The 24,113-nt window shown below is 38.0% G+C and overlaps 2 protein-coding genes across 2 annotated transcripts in view; both read left to right on the top strand.

Annotated features, from left to right (window-relative positions):
- The first annotated feature begins 880 nt into the window (after positions 1–880).
- Positions 881–13,016, top strand: LOC128258355 (WAG22 antigen-like). Its single transcript, XM_052989940.1, has 3 exons — positions 881–895; positions 12,197–12,775; positions 12,843–13,016. Exons 1-3 carry the CDS (start codon positions 881–883, stop codon positions 13,014–13,016), a joined length of 768 nt encoding a protein of 255 aa, XP_052845900.1.
- LOC128258792 (SCY1-like protein 2) overlaps positions 12,706–24,113 on the top strand; it is a 23,473-nt gene continuing 12,065 nt past the window's right edge. Inside the window, 14 exon segments of the mRNA XM_052990671.1 lie at positions 12,706–13,207; positions 13,829–13,954; positions 14,042–14,140; positions 16,558–16,713; positions 16,780–16,900; positions 16,986–17,081; positions 17,711–17,856; positions 18,293–18,423; positions 21,134–21,248; positions 21,589–21,734; positions 22,752–22,851; positions 22,853–22,906; positions 23,732–23,908; positions 23,971–24,043. Of these exon segments, the coding sequence (XP_052846631.1) occupies positions 13,025–13,207; positions 13,829–13,954; positions 14,042–14,140; positions 16,558–16,713; positions 16,780–16,900; positions 16,986–17,081; positions 17,711–17,856; positions 18,293–18,423; positions 21,134–21,248; positions 21,589–21,734; positions 22,752–22,851; positions 22,853–22,906; positions 23,732–23,908; positions 23,971–24,043 (1,723 nt within the window). The 5' untranslated portion in view covers positions 12,706–13,024.

Genomic DNA, 24,113 nt, shown 5'->3' with positions numbered 1-24,113 from the left:
GTTTGCATAAACTTACCAGAATTTTGAATTGTTAAGCAAACATAGCTATGCACCTTAGGCCAAGACTGGATAATACTGTTTACTTCATATTTAAGCCAGGTCAGCAAATTGAACAGTATACATTTTGGGTGGCTTTGATTAAGTTATAGTTTGTAGCAGCTCTTCATGACACAAATACTAAGCCAACGTGCTGGAATGTGTGCACAATGATTGAATAGGTTACCTGTTGCTTGTTTCTGTGATTTTTTTGTTTTCAAATTATTAAAACAATGGGAATCATTTTCTTTTAATTTATTTTAGGTAGCATCAAAAAAGGAAGAAAGTAATTTTAATACGATTTTTAATCACTTAGATATTTTATTATAGTTATTAATGTATATTTTTGCGTTTAGCGTAGTATATTTTTGTATTAAAAATATAATATATAATATATGCTTTAAACATATGTATATGTTTGTACATGTTTGACATTTTGCCTCCAAACGAAAAATGTGACATTTTCGTATAAAAAAGATTGTTTAATAACTTTAAATTTTTGTAAAAATGGAATAACACGCCGTCATGATTTTTTTACAGCTCGGAGAATTACAACTACAGTTTCAGCATAGCGACAGGTCGAGTTGGCATACAGACAAAATATTATTGAAATATTTCAGGCTTGACTTGCTTTTATATAGGCGGAACACAACCGGATATGATTTGTTATTCGTTTTACATTGTGGCCGCCAACAGGAGCTTTCAGTTTTGATTTCCGTATTTTACTTATTTTGAATATTTTTGTGTGAGTTGTGGGCAGCCATTAAATATTCACATCAAAGCAGAGGAGAAGCCCTCAAAATTAAATCTGAAATCGGCACTTGAATTGCTGTGCTCCGCAAAAATGATTCCGACAAAGGTAGGTTTTATTTCATGGTTATTCCATCTGGTGAACTGTGCATCGATGCAGGCCATTAGCCAGTGCGATTTGCAATCGGAATCTGGGCTTTACGCCGGATTTATATATATTTATTCGCATGTGCATATGGCATGGCGGATGCCTTGGATCGGCCCGCTGAATGAACAAATGTTTCTCTTGCCGATTGTACGTGCGTGTAAGCAAAGCAAACAGACTAGGAAAAACATTGAAGGCAAACAGACTAGAATGGGAAAACGTGTGTGCTTTAGCCTGAATGGTTGCACCCCCCTTTTCCCATTTTCCGACCCACATTTTCCACCTCCGAGCTAACATTTTATACTGCATACTTGCCGGCGTTATTTATAAAGAAACAGAATAAAGTGCAGCAAGGATATCGCCAGAATGGAGAGCGACATAAGGGCAAGGGAAAGTGATTTTCCCAGCTCGTCTGCCTTCCCTGATGACCTTACCATTTAGCCATGTCATTCCTTTTTTGGTGCCTCTGCAAGTGTCTTATTAATAGCCAGCTCAATTATTAATTTTGATTATGACAACCCGCAACAAGGTTGCGAAAGTTATCGATTTATTATAAAATTATAACTTGGAGGGCGACCAACGAAAAAGCTTCGAGCTAAACGCAAATTAAACACAAACGAAAGGCTGATTAGGTTGGAGTGTCCTTGAACCTAGCTATTTTTGTTGTTAGCTGAAGCTATGAATGCTCTTAGAACATTTAGGAAAAATAGGGTAAACTCTTAGCTGAAACCTTTGCAAACTATTTGGTATATTAATCTAAAATCTGAGTTAAAATAAAATAATAATTAATTACTTCGAAAATTTATTAGAATCTCCATATTAGGAAAAAGTTTTTTAGCATGAAAAAATAAAAACAAATTTGCTTCGATTTGTAATAATAATTTTTAAAGCTCAATTAATTATAACTGCTAAACAATATCCCTTGTGTCTTTTTTTGGTTATAAATAATTAAAATATTGTTTCCGCCTTGCGAAAAAAACAAAAAATCAATATCTAAAAATAAATGCAAAATCTTAAATAAGACAAAGATTATTTATATATCGAACAAAATGCCTATTGCCATGATTTATAAAATCGAAAAATGGTATAAGCATTGAAATTTGAATGCCATTCAGAGGGATCGATTTGCAGCTGCCCATTGATCGCGTATTTATAGCCGATGCTTTGTCATCGAATTCAAAGGGCAGACGGTAATCAGTGCTGACTAATGGCAAACAATGGCCGCAAACTTTGGCGACACAGGACGCAGGGTATAGAGGGAGAGTGGTCTGGTCTGGAGGATATCAGATGCCCAAGGGCGCGGCAGTTCATGTGTGGCATAAAAATTGCCAACTAATTAAATACACAAGATATATGTGCGTCACGTGCGCGACGTAGTCTGGCCAGGTGGCGTTCGGGTCACCTGTTTAATGTGCAAATAAAATGAGGCGTCAGTGTGGAATACTAATTGCAGTAGACTCGTCCCGAAAATTCCCAGCCGTTAATTGCCCATTTTCTTGTTGAAGGGGCGCAACAAGCTTGAAAGTCTGAAATCAGCTGCCAAGAAAGTAGAAAATCCCCTTGCCCGAGCCCCACATTTGCATACCGAAAAACTCCATGAGTGTGACATTGACTGAGAGACCCACTTCTGCCAACCGGCAGCCCGTCCTTCACCCACTTTCCCCCTCTGGTCCCGCCACAACAAACTGTTGCTTCTCAGCTGTGTTTTTAGTCCTGTTATTACCCCTACTCGGCGTCTGCGCATTGGCCGCATCCTTTTTAGTTCCAATTTCTGTGGAATTTCTCCTGTTTTGCGCAACAGTTTGGGCCATTTTCTTATGTTGATTGGGACTTTTTCGAGCTGTTGCTTCGCGGCACGGAGCATTCGACTTTCCGGCGGAGTCGCAGCGGATTCAGTCTGTTTGGGGACTTTACGGTGTGCGAACGTGTACGCGCGAGTACTCTAAGGTCACAGCGATACTAAGAGCCAGCGGTGCGGATACGCAACGGACGGTCAGCGCACAAGCACCCTCGTACTCATACTCACACACACACGCACAAGCACACAGTCTCAGGTAAAGCACTCGCATGCTGTACACACCTGTTCTGTGTGTATGTGTATATGTGCTGCATATAAACGCGTTTAATTAATGTGAAAGTGTCGTCTGCACAGTCGTTTTTCTTTGTACTTTCGACGTACTCGCTTTTCTGAATCGCCTTGGTGTTAATCGTTAAATGTGCCGTTAATTTTCCTTTGCGCGATTATTAAGTGCTAAAAACTCTGAATTGATTTCACAAGTTTTTCCTTGCAATTTTGTGAAAATATTCAAGCAAGTGGTAAACCGAATAATATAAAATGAAACATAAACTTTTTTTAAATATCAGTGAAAATACTTTCTTTTCGATTAAGATAAATAAAAAAATTGTATTCTCTTTGTTAATATGAACACGAGAGAATTCATAAATGTATTAAAATTTGAACAGAACTTTTTTTTAATTTAGTTTTCATATACAATGTACATTTGCTTACAAAGTTTGTACATAGTTTGACATTCAAATAAGTTATTGATATATTTAAACAATTAAAGTTATAAAATGTTGTATATATAACAGGACTTTAAAAATAAACTTGTAGTTAGGAAAGCCACAACTGTGTTTAAGAACAAACCTTACAATTAAAATGGCAAAAACTTTAGACAGCAAATCGCAAAACCATTAAAAAAAATGTTTAAAATTCAAAGTTAAAGTTTATTTATGTTATACGCATTATTGTTAAACAACTAAATAAAATTGTTTTAATTTGGATTTGTACAAAAAAGGTAGCAACCTCGAAGCCAGGTTTAGTTTTGCACAAAAAAGTTTTATTTAAATCCTCCCTCTATATATGGCAGTCACAAAAGTGAAAATGTATTTTTTATTTGCCACAGCTCGGCGGTCTTGGTTTTGCATTGTGATCCGTGCGGCATACCTGGTCATTTCAGGTGAGTGAACAACTCGCATTTGGGGGAAAACTTCTAAAAAAACAAACCCTGAAAGATACACTTAAAATTTTTTCAACTTTCAAAGAGCTTTGAACATATAATTTTGATGTTGTCCTTTGCTTTACGCTGTCAAAATGCCATAAATGTAACTAATTAAAAAGTATTCGCAGGAATGTGTGGGTCTGCTTCTGATACGAGTCGTGTGCTGTGAGCATATAAAAGTGCAGGCAACTAATTAAATTGTGATTATTTCTGGAATTTCGAGTGAATTTAATGCTCGAACTAAAATATGTTTAATAGAAAATTTTGAAAATGTGTGAAGGGAAAATTGATTAACCTTGTGTGTGCCAGATTTCACCAGTCAATTAACTGGCCACAATTTAAGGTTGTTAAAATAAGTAAGAAGTGGTGTTTCTTTTGTGATTTAAGAATGGGAGTTCATATTACTTATAATATTATTTGTATTTCTCTTGCTGTTGCCCTGGACTCCAAGAACTCAACTTTGATTACAAAAATAGATTCAATGGAAATATCAATTGAAGTTGCCATTGATAGCAATCAAAAAAAATTAATAACAATTGAATTGTATAGTCAAGTAATATACTGAGTGGTTCTGAATATGCTTTTAGCGAGCATAATAAACTTTCCTTTTCTATTTTTTAAATTCAAATTTAAGCCAGCTTTTTAATATTAAATATCATAGTCTGTAATTAATTGGAAAGGAATTATAACCAACAAATTTCTACGTAATAGGTATACATTTAAAAACATTTAACTTATTAATGAACTTCAATGGAAGTCTGGTTTTTTTCAAGCACTTTTCCAGTGTATTTATGCAGCTCAATAATTTTTCTAAAAGGAAAACAATTTGCTTGAAATTTGCTCCAATTGCAGACAACCCTGTTGCAATTTTCCACCTCATTGCAATATTTTGTGCAACAACTTTAGCCACTTGTGTACTGGTCGGTTGTAGTTGATTTTTCTTTTCTTTTCCCCTGCATAAAATTTCACTTCAAACTTATGCAAATTTCTGACTTATAATTTCGCCTGAAACGCAATTCAAAAGTTATAAGTAGAAGGGAAAGCTGCGTGGAGAGGGCAAGGGAGAAACTTGAGCATGTTGCCAATTTTAAGTGATTTTAAATAACTGCAGGCAACTCAAAGTAAGGCAGGGGAAGTGAACTTATGAAAAACAAAAAAAAAACCGTGTAATGACATAATTTGTAATGCCTTTTGCCCGTCAACAAAGGACAATAACTCAACATCCGCGACAGCTACAAGGACGTCCTCCGAGTTCAGGCTTTGCAATTTAAAATATAATTTCCACCGTGCCCCCTAAATGCCATTAAGTATTAAGTCAACTGAGGAGGGGAAAAACTTTCTGCGTTGAGTGTATGTTTTTTTTTTGTGTGTGTGTGTGTGTCTCCATGGCTGCAGGCTTTGTTTGCTTTTTGTTTGTTTTGTTTATTTTTTTCTATGTATTTTTTGCTGCATTTATGCACATAATTGAGTGTTGAAAGTAATGGTAGAGACAGCAACGTTTTTGCTGACTTATGTTTCCTAGCAGAGATTTTACCCTTCTTATTTCACAGAGTTTCAAAACCAAGCTAATCTTTTTTTTTTACTCAAAAAATGGTCAAAGTTACAGATTAAATTGCAAGCATGTAAGAAAAAGAGTTATGATTTCAACCAAATATAACGATTCACTAAAGTGTTAACCATTTTAAAAGAAAACATAAACATATATATTTTTGTGTTTATTTTTAAGAAGTTGTTTCACACTTTTTTTATAGCAAGGCATTAGAAGTGACAGCAAACAGAAAACATAATTCAAATACAACAGTACAAATAAATGGTCTTGATTTAAATTTTTCTTAGCCATAAAACCTTTTTTTTTTGTGTATAAGTCTTGCGACAACATGCCAGGACACACCCTGCATTTATGTGTGCTTTTTTGTTGAGTAAATAACACAATTTTGAGCCACAATTCTGCTCGATTAGTTTTTGGCACACCCGCTCTCCAAACGCCCACGCATTTTGATTGCAAAAATTTATTTGCCACAATTGACAGTACGGAAATTTGCAACTCATTGTCGCCTGGCAAACTGAATCTCATCATTTTGCATTGAAATTTTTGGCAAGTATTTGCAATTTATTTTGCTGTGCTCACATAATTAATAAGGATGGTTTGTCGGTGAGGCTGTCAGTCATAAAATTAATTTGGCAAATTGTTGGGCCATTTGCAGCTCCAAAGGTATACGCCTAAGATTCATCAAATGATTTGTGGCTTTTTATTACGGTTTTGGCGATGTTTGTTACGGAAATTTGAAAGTGTGGTCGATTCAAATCACCTTTTTGTTAAGAACCTAGGACTGTTCCTGTTTTCTGGCCTAAATGTCAATTTGGTCATACTGGTAATAGAAACATTTATAAAAAATGCGTAGGTTATTTTACAAATTTTTAGGTACATTTAAAATGTGGGTTCAGATGAATTTTCTGTAATTTTCAGCGTTGTTTGTAATACAAAAATTGTTTCGCCCTTTATAAAAACTGAATTTTGTTCTCTGTTTTAAATAATAAATTTTATACATATTTGCTTAAATTTAGATACTCCAAAAATTTTGGATAATATAATATTTCCAACTTGAACTCCATACACTTTAACTCGCAGAAACTTCACCCCATTAAAAATGTTGTTAAAGGCTGCTTTATTGATATCAAATTAATATCGAATAAATGCGATTTCTGGCAAATGCGCAGTCACATTAAAATTCATATTGCGTGAGCAATCAAACTGGATTTCCTCAGCATATCCTTTCCCACTGAGTGCTTGTAAGCACGACTGTTGCTCTGGCCTAAGCCGTTAAATACCCAAACACAGCAGCTTTATTGAAAACTGATTACTCAAGCGAGGCTGGAACCTGGATAGCCGTGCCCAAAACAAACATATTAACGCACCGAGGCCTGACTTTGACGCATATTGGCCTGGAAATTAATCCGCCTAGCCAAACATGGAAACATATTGTGCTCACGCACGCATAAGAATAACAAAAACATCTGAGGAGCAACTCATGCCCGAACTAATTGCCCATTCCTCGGAATTTGATACTTTCTTTTCGGGGGTTTCCTCTATCTGCTGGGCATTAATTAGGTTTCCTTGTGGCGATAACTTCGTTTCGGTCGGTGGAAAACAGTTTACAATCCTTGGTGGTCACTGTGTAATTATGCCACGATTGTGTCTCTACTGCTGGCGTTGCATTTAGCATTTGCCCGCAATTCAATTATGAACGCACTTAAACGGGGGTCTTAAGCCGCTTTTGTTTGCCACACTCGATTCCATTCAATTTTCAAGTGGATACTGTGTAGAGGATAACTAAACAAATTACGCAAAAGATTTAATTAAGCAGCCCTAATGCCTCGGCGACAGCTCTGCTCCCTGGGCACGTTCACGTGCCGTATACGTAATATGCAAATGTGCGCACTCTGGCCGAGGGCAATGCCAACAGGGGTGTATCTGTCCGTCCGTGTATTGAAGTCTCCTCATTTTTTCTTGCGGGGCATGAACCCTTCCTAATGGACCGAGATTATTGCACTATCCCAACAGATCCTCCTCATCATCGCCGGGGGTAGGTAATTAGCATTGTAGCAGGTGCAACCGCACCAGTAGTAGTTGTCGCTGGTCGGCAAGGAATGCGAATGGAAATTTGCTGGAAAGTATGCAATGAATATTCCTTCTGGTCCTGTCTAGAAACGGAGCAAAAGTAGATGACTTGCACCGGGGTGCCAATTCTCCTGGTTTCCAGCCCGAAAACGAGTTTGCTTTTTCCTGGTAAAAACTAAACTCCGTTACACTTAGGGAAACACACAGATATTGAATCGAGAATATTTGAAAAAGAGTTTTTATACTTTAAAGCCAAAAACTAATTTTAAACAGAGATTCAGTACGCAGTAGAACACATTCTAGTTGATTTTGTTTACTCAAGAAACTTTTCGCATATACAAAGCCTTTTTATATACATTCAAAATATTTGTAGGTTTACTTTTTAAAATTCAAGATGAGATTATGTTATAAAAATGTATACAAAATATTTATTCTATTACTTATATATCCACTTTCATCAGTACAATGCAGTGTAAGCCCATATGAATAGCCACTTTATAAATATCTTTAATAATATATCTAAAATAGTTTTTCCCAAGACACCGGTTTGTTTGATTGAGTTTCAAATAAAACATTTTTCTCTTTTCGAAGTTTATTTGTTAGCCTAACTCGCTAAACTTGCTAAACATTTGATTTGTATTTTAAAAAAGTGATTAATGCATGGTCAATAAATTAATTCTATGAAGCTAGAAAAATAAATAAATAAATCATTTAAAGGGTATGTTCATACATTATGAGAATTTTGTAATAAATCTCTTGGAAATCAACTTTAAAATATTTTTCGTAAGACAGCAGAGCGTTTTATTAAGTTTGCACAAAAACTTTTTTGTATGCATTATATTATTTTTTATATAACCTAATCAAAAATGTTTAAACAATGAGTTCGCTGTTCATGGCGCAAGTTGAAAAAAAAAGAAATAAATCTTAGCAAAAAAAATAATTGATAAAATCAAGTTATTATTGTAAATAACATACAATCTCTGTTGTTTTTCGACGTAAAGCTTTAAAAATATCCCTGAGCCAGGAGCGAATTGTCGTGCTGTGCATGGCTTTTGTCCTGCTCGGCAGGCGAACAATAAATGAGGCAAGAGCAAACAAAACGATGGGCCGCATTGCCTTAACTACACACAGTTGTGCCATTGTCATTGCCATTGCCATTGGTGTGCCTATGTACGTGTGTGTTGGTGCGGCCAAAGGACCATCATATCTGTTCTTCTTTTTTTCTAATTGAGACATCTGTGTGCGTGCGTCTGCCATCGTTTGTTTTGGCCGCTGTGCGTGCTGTGCTGTGCTTGTATTGTGTGTCTGTGTTTGTGTGTTTGTCTTCAATCAGCGCTCGAGTTGGCAACATGTTGTTGTTTCTACAGCCTACTTTGTTGGTCGCTTGTTGCCCATCTTCGTCTGACTTTAGGCTAAAAATATTTAACTCACATTGCTCGTTGGGCGTAACATTTAATACACACGCACATACAGGCTCAATGTGTCTCCGTTTCTCGGGCGGTCCAAAAATAATTCCTGGAGTTTCAGAAGCCGTTGTGTTTGCGTTCCGCTTTTATCATTTAATTTTGGCTGCTTTAGTCGGCGTACGTGCCAAAGACGAAATCAATAAAACCGGCAAGAGTCCACGTGTCGAGGCCACGAGCGGTTCGCATTAACGGATTTCCACTGCCCCGGCAAAATGCCCCTATAGCATTTAGAAAATTCGAATCGAATGACATTTATTAGAAACCCGATGGCCGATCAATGGATTAGATATCGCCCCATTATTACTCCCATTAAATAGCTGATTAACGCTGATTAAAGCGGCCGGTCGCAGACTGAATAATGATGGGAAAATATTGCCTTTAAAACGATACCCACACTTCAGAGCCTGCATATTTTATGAAACACATTAAATTAAATTTATTCATAATGCTTACATCAGGCAGGCATATGATTTGATTTATTCCTGGTTTTAATGAACCTGATTTTGTTTTCGATTTAATTGCTTCGTGTAATTTCACAAACCATAATTAAATGGAAAAACAAATACGGCCTATTTCACTTGCGGTCTATTTATTTGTTTAATTGTATGCATTTTAAATTCGATTTTTGTATTTGTTTGCAAAGCAATTCATTCTGTACTTCCATACACAAACAAATTTAAACGTTTTAACCAAACAATGGTTGGTTGCCTACCTAATCAATCTCGCTGTGCTCAGTTTATTGATTCGGAAATATATATATTGGTATGGTTCTTATTAGATTAAATATAATTTCCAATAATTGAAGTACGTTTAATTTCAACGTTTTTAGTTAAAATACAAAGTAAGTTTAATTGCTTATTGCTGTAGTAAAAAAATGCAAAATGAAAAACTTTTAAAAATGTACAATAAAGTAATAAAGTTTGCTATTAGCACTTAAAGTACCGAAGGGTACTTTATCATACTCAATATTTAAAGAGAACAAACTTATTAAAATTTACCAATAGATTGTCTTTTGCAAATTGATAATTGTACTAAAAAAATCAAAAAATATTGATCTACCTGCGGTTGTTTTTAGAAGTTAGTTCAAAACGGAGCTATAACAAAATTCCATTAAAATAAACTCTAATTTACCCTCTGGGAGAATATCTTTTGGAATAAATTTGTATCTGTAAATTTTCGTAAGCTGACTTAACCCACTAGAAAATTCCAAGGCTCGTAGATTGCAAATAGAATGCCGTAAAAGCAAACCGCATTCATTCGGCACGCTTAACCGTCTTAAATATTAAAGCTTGTTTGCCCTCAATTGCAAAATGCTGACCTAGAAAGTTTCCTCAGCTCAACCGGCCGCCAATCGCCTTCCGGCGGACTTCTCTGACAGCCGTCATCAGTCCGTGTCCGGTGTCGCTAGTCCTTCGTTTGTCCATCTGTCCGTTTGTCCATTTGACCATTTGTCCGTTGGTCCATCTGTTGTTGGTGGATACTTTGTTCTCGGTGGCATAGTCTATATAGCCAACGTTAAGCACACAATGCGGTCTGGCTACTGGGCACTGATACTTTATTTATTTACCATCAACACAATTTATTTAACGAAAAAATTTCACGCAACACTGCAAAGGCAAAGGTCTGGCCGAGCGAACGTTTTGCACTAAATAGTTTTACGTTCGCTGGAAATTTATGTAGCCTCGTTGGATCTCAAAGTCCTTCTGCCACGAAAGTAAGATGTCTCAAGTCAATTTGTTGGCTTCACCCTGAGCTCCTGGGGCAAGTATCTTGCCAAAATGTTTACTTGCATTGAATAATTCAGTCGGCAAAGAATGTACACTCAAGAGCAGACAGGCCCCGGGGGGAAAAGTCGACGGAAAAGCCGGAAAAGTCGGGCAGGCAGCCCAGTGAGTGCAGTCGGTATGCTAGAAATGAGATGTGCCAGACACTTTGACACATGTTTGCCAAGTCAAATTGCATTAGGCTTCCATTTGGGCGATTGCCAAATAGTGAAGCAAAAATGCTTTGCGCGGCTGTCGCTATTTCCAGCAATTAGTAAAGAGATTATGCCTTAAGCGCATTTTCATGAATTTGCAAAAAAGTTGTCGCCAACAATCACAGGCTCTTCTACGTATTCATCCAGAATGAATGGCCGAGGCCAAGCTCATTTAACTTTTTAATTGTGCAGTTTTGTGTGAAGCAGCCAAAAGAGTGCCACCAACAGTAATTCCCCCAACTTTCGTCGCTATCACCGAAACTTAAGTGCTCTTTTAAAATAGAAGTTTAATTTAAAATGCTGTTAAGTCAACTAAAATAGTTTGGTAATTATATTTGATTTATTGCCATTTTATTCAACTAATTGGTTGACTTATTTGTATACTGATTTGGCTTACTTAATGGATGCCGTCAATTAAAGTTTAATATATTTATTTATATATTTAAAAATAAATAACGTTTCGACTAGCACATCAGACAGAGTTTATTTTTTTGCCATTTAATTTTCATTTCAATCAATCCGATTATGGTCGGCTTATGGTGTAGTAAATACAAGCATTTGGCACCACCATTTTTATATATCTCATAAAAATGCAAAATTGAAAATTGGCAGAAATTTAAATAACATAAAGAACAAATAAAGTAGAGCTTAAAAATGTTATGTCAATCACTATAATGTATTAAAATTGGCTGAATAAATTTTGTTTAATTCAATTTGTTATTGATGGATAGTCTTCATCGCTCACAAATGCACTCAATGCTTCGTTGAATTATGCGTAAAAATAGACCTTGCTAATTAGATACGATTAGGAGTATATTTTGCATTCATAGAGCTTGGCTACAATCCAGTGGTGCACATAAATTGCGAATACAGCCAAACGCTCTTATGAATAGAATTAGCCCACCACCTTGACTCTGACTTACCTGCAAATTTAAGCTCTCCCTTTTTGCCGGTGGTTAATGAGTGTATAAATTGAGCACAAAAGCCAAGCCAAGCCGAGCAATAAGCGCATTAATTGCCAGTGCCTTGGTCTCTTGGTCGCCAGGGCAACGGGTTAACGGGGCGTATGAGCGATGTGAAGTGGCCGCAATTAAAATGAAATTTACTTTCATTCTCTGGTGCTGTTTTTTTTCTCTCTCCTTGCAGAAAGCTAATAGCTATAAGCACCGTCTGAGGAGAGCACTCCTGGCCCCTTTTTAGACATCAAAGACGGCAACAACGGCGGCCAGAATTTTCTCACGTTTGGGTAGTGTTGAGGAGGTGCAACGCGGTCGCAGTGGCAGCGCTGTGGGAATAACGCCCCCGGGCGGACAGGGAGTGTTAGCTGGCGGAGTCGGAGTGGGAGGAGCGGGATCTGGAGCAGGAACGGTGGCAGCGGCAGTGGTGGCAACGGGTTCACCGGCCAGGAGTGGCCAGCAGCAGTTCGTCGGAGGAGGAGGAGGTGTCAGCATCGGCATCGGCGGAGTGGCGGGAGCGGCTGCTGTGGGCGTGGCAGGTGCGGGAGGAGTGGCAGCGGTACGACAGCGCAGCGCCAGCACAGTGCTCGACATTAATTTGCCGCAGCAGCGCAAGGTGTCCGTGGGCGGAGTAGGCGTGGGAGGGGGCGTCTTGGCAGGACCTCCGTCTCCAGTTATACGCACCATCAGCGGATCGAATGGCTTCAGTGGCTATGATCCGCCCTTGTCAGTGATTGCCAGTCGGCACGCCAACTTTAATGGCCAGGAAGTTGGCGGGGGCGTTTCGTCAGCAGGAGCACGAGGAGCACCCTCCGGCGCGGCAGTAGCGACCACCAATCGCGGACGACTGTCCATCAGCGCAGCAGGTGGACCACTCATCCCACAATCAGCATCGCCATCGACATCGTCATCCCAGCCAGCAGGAACTGGTGCACTTGCGACCGGCTCGACCCTCGGCGAACCAGTGGGCGGCAGTGGATCGGCGCCCACCATTGGCGGCACTGCACCGGTGCAGCCGGGCCCCAAGCGACAGGGCAGCTTCTCGAATGTCTTCTCAAAGCTAATCGATGGTATGCCCGCTGGCACAATGTTCGCAAAATTCAAGAGCACCAATGTGGCCGCCGCCACAGCCACACAGAGTGTTGCCGATGGCAATCCCATTACGCAGTACTTCGAAATCGGTAAGCCGGTGGCCTGTGCCGGCCCAGAATTGGTATGGCGCATCCACGACGCCTACCGCAAAAGTGACAACAAGGTGAGTGGAAGTAAGCTGAGGCCGAGGTAGAGAAAACATTATCTTTAAGGTCGATGAACATTTGTAAATATCTTTTAATTGCATTGGAACGTTCTCCTACTATACTTCTATTAATTACATTTAGGAGGGTTTTTTAAAAAAGTATTCATTCAAATTCCCAAAAATATTTAAGAAACAATATATATATATATATTTCTAAATTATAATTTTAATAAGCATCTAGAATCAAGTAACTCTTTCCTAAATTCAAATAATTTTGACGGTTAGAAAAAGTTTTTAATAATTTTAGACTATGGTAAACCGCAAAGAATGAAATCTTTAAAAAAAGTTAGTTTATAGTGTTTTTGGCTCTTTAGTGAATTAAGTTGTGCAAATGTTTGACTTGCAGAACAACAAATAAGAATCTTCATAAGAAATTTAAATTCAAATTCATCAAAAAGTTTTAAATCGGTTTATAAAATCTTTATTTTAGAATAGACATTAAAAAAAAGTACAAGACGTGAAAATCCCCATGACTTTAAACTACTTTTTTAATAAAATTTAAATTCATTCTTAGCAAGCTCTCAAAAAGCTTGATTCTTTCAACTCTTTTGTTAACGTAATTGCATCTCCGTTTTGCAGGAATGCTCCGTATTTATATTCGAGAAGAAAATTGCGGAGAAGCTGCACAAGCCGCGACGCAAGGAGACCATAACTGAGCTGCTGAAAAGTTCGGTGAAGACACTGGAACGTTTCCGCCATCCGCGGGTGAGTATGGTCCTGTGGCCCCCAGTCGATAATTACTTTTCCGTAAGACCATCCACCCTCTTTGTGCTCCGTTCTCTTGCCCCCCAGATACTCCAAATCTATCACACGGTCGAGGAGAGTGCTGATACACTGGCCTTCGCCTCCGAGCCCATCTTCGCCAGCCTCTCGAATGTGTTGGCCTTTCACGTGAGTTTTGGCCACAGTTTTAGTTACCAGTCGACAGTTGCTAGTTTGAGTTGCTGACAGCGACACGGACATGCAATTTGTGTTGTCGCCTGGTTGCCTTTCAGTTCATCATTGGTTGCGGCCTTTTTTCCGCTCTTTGACGCTTTTCATTTCTTTGGCACCGCAAAAAATAATTGAAAATTTGATTAAACTACCAATCAGCACATAAAAACAGATTTTTATTTTTGTTGTTCCCTTTTTTTTCAACGAGATTCCTATTTAAATGTTCGATTCCACAAAAAACCGAAAATCATAAAGACTCGAATAGCGAAGATAGAGATAGATTTTTAAATTTTCACCTATTTGCAATTTTTTATTATTTTTTTTTTTTTGTGAAATAGCTGGAGGGTTTAGTGACTAACAATAGCCTAAGATTCTTTAATGAATAATAAGGTCTAAAATATTTACCACGATACTTTTCTAAATATGTTTTCTGAAATACAAAAATTTTGTCATAAAGATCCACAAAAGTTTCATAAAAGCTAAGCTTGTTATTTTAAATTTAAAGTATATGTTAAAATTATTTGTCATTTTAGTCTAAAACAAATATAAAACTGATTAGTAAGGAAACATATACATTTTTTTGTTTTGTACTAAAAATTACAACACTAAAATTCATATATTTAGATACTTTAAAATATTAATTACAAACCTAGTAATAATTGGATGCTTAAACTATAAACTGAATAGATTAATTTGTTTGTCCAACTTTATCGAATTTCTTACACTTCTATAATTTTTTTTAAAGTTTTCTGATATTTGATATTTTTTGTTGTGCAACATGTCGTCCAGTATCGTCGTCTACCATTTGCCAGGTGTAGGCAAAACAATGTTTATACTGTTGGGTTGATTGTGGCACTGTTTTTGGTGTTGCTGCTGCAGTAGATGTTTCTGGTTGCTTGTTGCTGCTGTGTTTTGTTAAAGTTTTTGCAGGCCAGCCAAGTGCATAGTTTGACTTTGAGTACAATGCCAAGTGGGCGGGCAGGCGGCGTGGCTGTGGGCTAGTAGGAACTTGCGACTGCTGGATATGCATGACAGAAACACAAACGCCAGTCCTCGCACACAACAAAATAGAATTACACAGTGCGTGTCTGTGTGTGCTTGAGGATGTGTGTGTTTGGTGTGTGGGGATATGGGAAAGTTTACGCTACCAAGATTGAGTCAATAAAGAGCTCAGTTGGTCCGCACAGCTCAGAAATTGATACGCACACACACACACACACACACACACACACACACAGTGCGTGTCACAACTTAAAGGTGGTTTAAGCCAGGATATTGGATTATATTAGTTGGTGAACTCTAATTAATTTTGGCTATAGCGAAACGCACTGTTCTTCTTCTGCTTAAGGCTACACAACAGCAGCACTCATACCCACGAAAAAAGCTCAACAATAACCCATGGAACCTGAATTGTTTTTAGTTTCCAGAAAAGTCGATTCGAGTTAAATTACATTGAAAATTGCAGAAAAGGTAAAACTCAAAGCAATCACATGCACACACAAGGCAAACGAAAAATTGGAAAGGAAAAGCCATGGGAAAAACAAAAAACCCAGGGTCGAACAAATAGCAGAAACACGATAGATTCAAATGGCTTATCATCAAATGCAATGCTTTGAATGGTAGTTTTAAAGCCCTGAGCTGAATGTTGCCGAGGATGAAACAAATTTAAGGCCACCCGACCAGCTCAGTCCGGGATTAGCCCCCAACTCTTTATTACCTGGTCGCATTATGCACAGAACAAATTCGGCACGGTTTTTCTTATATTTTATTTGTAGGTTTAATTGATATCTTTTTGTCCGACACACTGAACTGTTTAAGTAATAAGGGCATGTGCAAAGCTTTTCATTGAACATTTGTTTTTAATCACAACAGGTTTTTTGAGCATTGTAATGATTTTAAGCCATTTGCTTCCGGTGATTATAAATTTTGAATTTGGGAAGCTACCCAAACCTTTAGAAACGCTGTAGATTTGTATCACGGCGGCCAGCGAAATGTGTGCTTATTTTTATCCTGAGACATTGTGCACTTTTAAGTGAAATTAATTAATAATAATAAAAATATACTGCATTTTAACCAAAAAAAGTGCTGAAAGCACTCTTTACAGGAGACTTTTATTTTTATGGAACTTCTGTTTTTGTTTATATACGTTCATAAGAAAAAAGATATGTCAAATTGTTGATTCCACAAATATACAAATTTAGGGTTTTAAATTTTTTTAAATACAAGTTACAAAAAAAGATTTATTTTTTTGGGACCGGTTATAAACTTACTTTTTTGAACTGATTTCCCACATGTATACCTTTTGCGGGAATAGATTTAAATGAAAACTCAAGGAACGGACGATGAAAAAATAAAAAAATGTTCTTTCTGTGTAGGAGTCGAAGACGTACGAGACCACCAATGTGACGCCGGCGGCGGGCGGAGCGGCAGCGGCCCAAGCGCAGGCGGCGGCGAACACTTTGCCCCAGCGACCGGCCCATGCCAAGGAATACAATTTCTTGGACATGGAGCTGAAGTACGGCTTTCTCCAGGTGAGTGGCAAACTGGCAGGTGGCAGTTTTCAGGACAGGCAGACATGTGACCCCCGTATTTTGCAGCTGACCGAGGCCCTGGCGTATCTTCACTATTCCGGTCACGTAATTCATCGCAATGTGTGTCCATCCTCTATACTAATAACCAAGCGCGGTATCTGGAAGCTGGCCGGCATGGAATATGTGGGTGAGTGCGGTCCGGGGGCCTCCAAATTGAAATGGATTGGCCGGGGTCGGCCATTTGTATTCATATTCGCATATTCGGATTGCAGAGCGAATGAACGAGAACGATTTGAACAGCTCCATTCCGTGCCCGCCGTGGAGCAACCGGGTGTCCAAGATGGCCCAGCCAAATCTCGACTTTATGGGTGAGTAAATCCAGATTGGTCATGTCCTTTTTCCTCTTCACTTCTTTCGCTATATCATCAATTCTGGAGCTTTCTTGTGCTAAAATTAATGATATATCATCAGAAAAATAGGAATTTAATAGTAGTTAATTATTGATAGTAAGTGCTTAGTATCTAATGCTTTTATTTAATGTTCATAATAATATTTCCAAACAGATAGAGATAACAAATTTAGAAAAACATCGAGAGCAAACAAAATTGAAAGGGATCTAAAGTACATATGCGGTTTAATAAAACAACCCTTATTATTTTTATAATCTAGTTCAATAAATTTAAATAGATCACAGTTAAACATATAGCATGTTTATAATTTTATAACTTGTTTAATGTATAATATTGCAAGACAAATTGATATTAGTTCTTGTAAATTATTGTGATTTTTAAATTAAAGAAAACATATTTATTTTCGAATTTAAACATAAATAGTAAATAAATAGTCTATTTATTTCTGCCTATCCTAGAAAATAAAAGCTTAATGAACTTTTATTTCATTGTTTTGATTAAATAGTCTATTTATTTCTGCCTATCCTAGAAAATAAAAGCTTAATGAACTTTTATCTCATTGTTTTGATTTAATCAACCTGGATTAGCTCCCGAAACTCAGTCAACGTCCAAATGCAGCCTGCTCAGCGACATGTTCTCGCTGGGAATGGTGATCTGTGCGGTGTTTAACAACGGCAGGCCGCTGATTCAGGCCGGGAACTCCACCTCCAACTATGCGAAGCAAATGGAATCGGTGGGTAAACAATTTCTAATTTCTGAACGGCCAGGAAACGGCGGACTGGGAGCGACAAGTGCCAATTGGATGGATGAAAAGTTTTGAGCCGAGCCACAACGCTTGGATGGGCTTGTTTGCGCTCCGTAATTAGATTCGCAGCTTTGTCAAACGCAAATGTAATCAAAAAGTCCACTTGAAACTCTAATTATTTTGCCACTTGTGCGGACAGGTGACGGAGCAGGAACAGCATCAGCAGCAGCAGCAGCAGCAGCAGCCATCCCGCGGGCGCTTGTCATTAAAACTTTTCGTCCAGTCCGGGGCATTTGGCCGTTTGGCCGTTTGCTTCCGACGTCGAAATCCCCAAGTGGTTTCTAATGTTGTGGCAAAGTTTGTTTCGTTTATGCTTATGGAGAGTTTAACCCCCCCCCCCCCCACTTTTTGCCCCCCATTCCAGCTGGATGATCTAGTCCACAAACTGATGCCCAGGCTACCAATCGCCCTGCAGGAGGCCACTTCACGGATGGCCAGTCGGGATGCAACGGCCAGACCCACCGCCCAACTGCTTCAGCTCATCAAGTACTTCATGTGAGTGGGCAAATTAATTAACTTCCAGCTAAGACGCAACAGGAAGCGCTACAAACATGGGCTATTTGCACAGCCACGCTCAAAGTTTCTGTTTGAGTTTCAAACGAAATTGACACCTGTTGGAAACACAAATAGCACACCACTGCGACACGCAATCTCTAAGCCAATTTGTACCTGTAGCTGAAATTCAATTGAAGGTTTCATTTTTTTTTTTTTTTGCACCCCAGTCAACCATCTATCCAACCACCTTTCCTCAACCAACACACGCACACTTTAATTACGTCTGTTTGCTAAATGAAAGCGGTAATCAGACCTGAAAGACATACACAATGCAAAGTGAATGGTAAAATTACTGCTCAGATCGTGAAAGTCGAAGAAAAAATTTAGTTCTTAAGAACTCAATTTTGCTAAAATACTGAACATATGAGGAACACCTGGAACTCGTCTCTACAATATTGCTCTTTTTCCTATTTCTAAAAATTAAAATTCTTATTTTCGCGATTCGTTTTTATTTTGATTTTTAAATTTTATATGCGTTGTGGAAATGTTTTGAAAAGGAAAAATATATTCTGGGAAAGCTGAACAACTCGTGTTTTTGTTCAAATACTAAAAATGGTTCATATTATTGAAAAAATACATTAATATAGAATTCGTGATTCAATTTTTGTATCATGACTTTATTTTTATGCATATGAGTCAGATAACATGTCTTTAAAAGAAAATATACTGGAACTCATATAAAGCTGAAGAATTCGCGTATTACAATATTTTAAGGCTACTTAGGCTAAAATTAATTAAAGTCAGGACTCTACAACTTTAAAACAATGGATTAATCTGAACAATTCCCAATTTATGATTGTCACCACATCAGTTACTTTCCCAGTGTAAGAAGTCGGTGCTTTTCAGCTGATTGCGCTGTGGTAGTTGAGCTGGAGTGGCACTGCTTCCCCAGCCCGGCTGCCTGAATCTGGGATTTATGACGACAGCAGCTGTTCGCCTGCCTCCCGTTGAGATCTGAAAAGAAGGACGAGGGAAAAGCTGGTGAAGGACGACGTGCCGCGTTTAGACAAACAAAGAAAATGACGATGGAAATGGCGATGGCAATGGCATTGGAGAAGTGGCGCCTGAAGTGGCTGCACAACCCAGGCATAAACTACATCGTTGCTCAGCTGGGGAATACCACTGCCTGTCTCTAGAATATATGCCCCATAGGTGAATTGCATGTAAAGTAGCGCAAAACGTTGCCAATTGTGTGGTAATGCTGCTGCTGCTGCTGGTGCTTTGTGAATTGAATTGAAATTGGCTTTTCATGGGGGCAATTTTTTAGAGTAATCGTTGGCGGGTCAAGCTAGTTATTGTTTATTTACTTACAAATTGTTATTGCTTGTTCTGTAAAATCCTACTTGAGCAGAATTATTTGTTGTATTGCCTCCAATCGTTTCTTTTTTAATTATTGAACAATTTCTCAGTTGATATTCGAAAATTCTAGCTACTCATTGCTAAAAAATCCAAAAATTACTTGTATTTTCTTAAAATTTATTTTTAAAATTATTTTAAAACTTGAACTCGATTTTAGCATATAACATTGTTTATTATCAAGGTATTTATATTTTAAAACATTATTTTATGTTTTATATATACTTCAGGATATATGTACATGTATTTACTTTTTTATTATACTATTATTGTTATTATCGGTTCTTACACCTTTTGAAAATATTTTTTAAAATTGTTTTTCCTAGTGATTAAGATTAACATCAAACTCATATACCTCCTGCTACCATTTACGCATCTAAACGCGCTGACAGCAGCGCAGCAGCTGCAAAACAGTGAAAGCAACAGCATGCTGTTGCTTCTGCTCCTCCAGTACGATCTGCTCCACCGGAAAAGCACCACTTTGACATCCCTCCTTTGCCGTTGTTAGCCAGACAGTCTGTTAGTCATTCAGTCAGGTTGGTTGGTGGCAGCACTTTGAAGTTAATTTAAATGTTGTCAACATTTTCCGCGTTTTTAGCAGCGTATGCAAATGGCTCGAGTGTCTTGGCAATCAGTGGAAAGCTAACTTTCCTCCTTTTAAGCTCAAGTAGCAGATTTGAAATAAGATTTTCCGCTTGGTCGATTGCCCTGATTAAGTCGAGAAGAGCGGAAATCAACTGGACTACGCGGCGAATACGCAATGTGATTTGGTTTCATTGCTTAACTAAGCGAAACTAAAACAGCATGGCATAGCTCACATTTATTTCCCATTTGTGGTCTGCTCGGTGCCAGATAACCGGGAACCACCACACCAAAAAAAAAAAAATACAAAATGGGGCGGGATACGGGTCGAAAGTAAACACTTTTGGCAATTGAATTTCAACAATTTGATTTACATAACAATGAAAAGATTTTAGAATTCCATTATAGAAAGTTGCGGAGCACTGTGGGGACTTTAAATTTTAATTGCTGTGCCACCTAGATAAATATTGCCTTTAGCTAATTTTTGCGGCTTTCCTGTGGCATTTTCATTTGATGTTGTTTAATTTTGTTCATTCGCACTTGCAGCTTATTATTTAATTGATGCCATTTACCAACTAATCCAGCTACAATTATACACAAAAAAAAATGGAATTAAGCACTTAAAGCGTTTAGACAATTTTAATACATTTCATAAAAATAAACGCGTGGCAGTAAGGAGATTTAATTTGCTGTCATTTATCGTTTTTCACAGCGATACGCCCATAAACGCTCTCAAATTCTTGGACGTGGTCAACATGAAGGACACGCAGCAGAAGTCCCAGTTCTACAAGACCACCTTGATAGAGGCCATGCCGTTGATACCACGGGTAAGTCCCAGTTCCCTCGTCCACCGGAAACGGATGCAGTCTGGTGGACAAATCTTTGGGCCAACGAACTGACAGAGCATTAATCATTAACGGCGCCAAGTTGTGCGCTTTACGGCCAAACAATTTGTGAATTACGAGCCGTTTTATGTCAGTTACAAAATTGTTGCGACTCTCCTTTGTTTTCTGTCACGGAAGGAGTCCCTTCCTCCATTTTCCTTTTTTTTTATTTGGCCATTGTCTGATGCCGTTAATGACGGCTCAGCATTGGCAATTGAAATGACATAGACTGGTTAATGACTTCCCCACAATCGTGCACCTTTTTCTCATTTTTTTTCTGTAGAAACTCTGGTGGCAGAACATCTGGCCCATGCTCAAGTCGGAGATCAACAATAACGAGGTCCTCGCCGCGGTCCTGCAGCCGGTCATGCTCTTTGTCCAGGAAGCCACGCACACGGAGTACGACAACCTCATGTCGGCCACCATGAAGTAAGTGGACCTATTTATAGCGTATTTGTTAAAGAATACAATGGAATTGAAAGCCAATCAGGTGACCACAAATGGAAACCGGGCTATAAGTCTTCACAGAACTAAAAGGGGCTTTATAGAAATAATGGTATGGCATTAATTCTAATTAGGTGATTAATAGTAAGGTATTTAAATCAATAGGAAGAGGAACAAATACAAATATATATAGTTGTTTGAAGGCCTCCTAGGTAACAATTAAAGACTGGATAAAAATTAACTAAGGAGGTATTTCAAATAAATTGTACATAAACTAACAACTAAAGGATCTAAATAATTTAACACTCATAAAACAAAACAAAAATCAGTAATCTACTTAAGATGGTTAGGCACTTATGAATAGCAATTAACAGGCAAATTTAAAATCATATTTCTGCGAAGTTTAAAAAGAAAAAAATCAAGTGTCGAAGTAATTTTTGTATTTTAAAATATTTATATATCTAAGGACAGTTATATAAATAAAAGTTTTTCAATCGTGTCATTGTTCATCCAGCATCCATTCTGTTCTTCTCTAGCGATCCGAACTTTATGTTTGAACAATTGAAAAACTTTCGCGACACTTCTTTCCCTGTTATTCAATTTTCATTACATTTTATTGCGCCACTGCGACAGGCGACAGTTCGTATTGTAATTTATAGAGCTCGCCCGGTTGGCAAACTTTCCCAGGACCCTGGAGAAAGGGGGCGTGGCGGGAAAGTGGGCGGCATTTGGGGGCCGGAGTGCTCACCTTTGGTGGTAGCCGTGCATAAATTAGTAAGACACACAAAGCCTGCGTGAGAGCTCACTACTTTGCCGAAACTTGGCGACAAACTTTGTGGCCACTTGTAAGATGCTTATTGACACCCGGCCCTGAAATAAAAGAAAACTTGGCCCTTCAAACTTTTCACACACACACCTATTTTTAGTAATTTCTCCGTGATACATATCGGCATGGAAAGTTTTCACTAATCAAATATCAAATCTGTGATACATCTCACTTAGAATCATCTACAATACACCGAAATCCATTCAGGCCAGCGTTACGATACTTGAGAATTTGCATTTGATTATCGAGAAGACGAAGCCGGAGGACGTCACCACAGGACATTATGCCGATGTTGTTCTACTCCTTCGACGGTTCCACGATACAAGTGCAGGTGAGTGCTCCACTCGGATATGCAAATCAGTCCAGACACCGCCGAATGGCAATGTCAATGCAAAGGAAACGGAAAATGGTAATGGAAACAGGAATGGGAATGGAAATGGGAATGGGTTGACTGTCGACGAAGCTGATTGTGTAATTACAGCAGCAATTTCTTAATTAACTGCGACTCAAGTGCTGACTCAGAGCACAAAAGTGCCCGACCAACTGAATTTGCATTTTCTTTCCGCAATTTTGACTGCTTAGAGATGGAGAAGAAAATTTAAATTCAATAAATGAAAACAAAATAAAAGCGAATTGAAAAGAAACTAATTATTCTTAAAGGTTATGGGGCAACATTCCTAAAAGAAAATATTTTTCATTTAAATTAATAACTTATATTTGCCAGTTACGATATTTTACAAGATCTTATAAAGACATCAATACCAATATGATAGGCCCAACATATTTTTAGAGAAATTCCAAATATAGTAGTGTTTTTTTTCTTAAATATATTTTAGAACTATTTATCATAAAAATATAAACTTGTAACTGGGAACCTTTGATTCAATTTTTCGTATTTTTTCGTAACAGTAGAGTTAAAAATACAACAAATTATAATAAAAGAACCTTATAATTTCTTTTAAAAATAAATGAACTCAAAATTAAGTAATAAAATACCGCCAATACAACATTTTTTCATATATTTGCTATTTATTTTCCAAATTCCAAAATTATGCTTTCTAAAATCATTCTAAATTTGTGCTAATCAAATTTTATATATGCCTCATACTGTCAACTATAATATAAATAAACTCATTAATAATTCAACCAAACATAGAGTGCTGCCGTTGTGGCTGTGGCCAATGTATTTGATAGCATCGACGAGCTCTCCATTCGCCGCATGGTCCTGCCCAAGGTGAAAATGGTGTTCGAGAAGAACATAACCGATCCGAAGATAGTGCAGAATGTGCTTATGTGCATCGAGCGAGTCATGGACCGCATGGAGCGGGCTCAGGTGGGTAATCTGGGTTCCATTCCTCGCCTCTAAGAACCACATTTATCACACTTGTATGCCAGGTCATGGATGAGGTTCTGCCGCTTCTGGCCAACATTCGCATTCCCGATCCCGATATCATCATGCGTACTGTTCGTAAGTTGAACCACAATGCCTACAGCAATTACACACGCCTTCAATCGCCATTGTTTTCATAGACCATTAT

Source organism: Drosophila gunungcola, assembly GCF_025200985.1.
Source record: "Drosophila gunungcola strain Sukarami chromosome 3L unlocalized genomic scaffold, Dgunungcola_SK_2 000003F, whole genome shotgun sequence".
NCBI lineage: Eukaryota > Metazoa > Arthropoda > Insecta > Diptera > Drosophilidae > Drosophila > Drosophila gunungcola.
The sequence above is the reverse complement of the archived record's forward strand: the minus strand, read 5'-3'. Positions and strand labels throughout refer to the sequence as shown.

Bases quoted from the DNA above. Each gene is read 5' to 3' on its own strand.
- LOC128258355 (XM_052989940.1), top strand. The intron at 12,776-12,842 runs GTAGCGACCACC...TCCCACAATCAG, and splicing joins GAGCACCCTCCGGCGCGGCA to CATCGCCATCGACATCGTCA.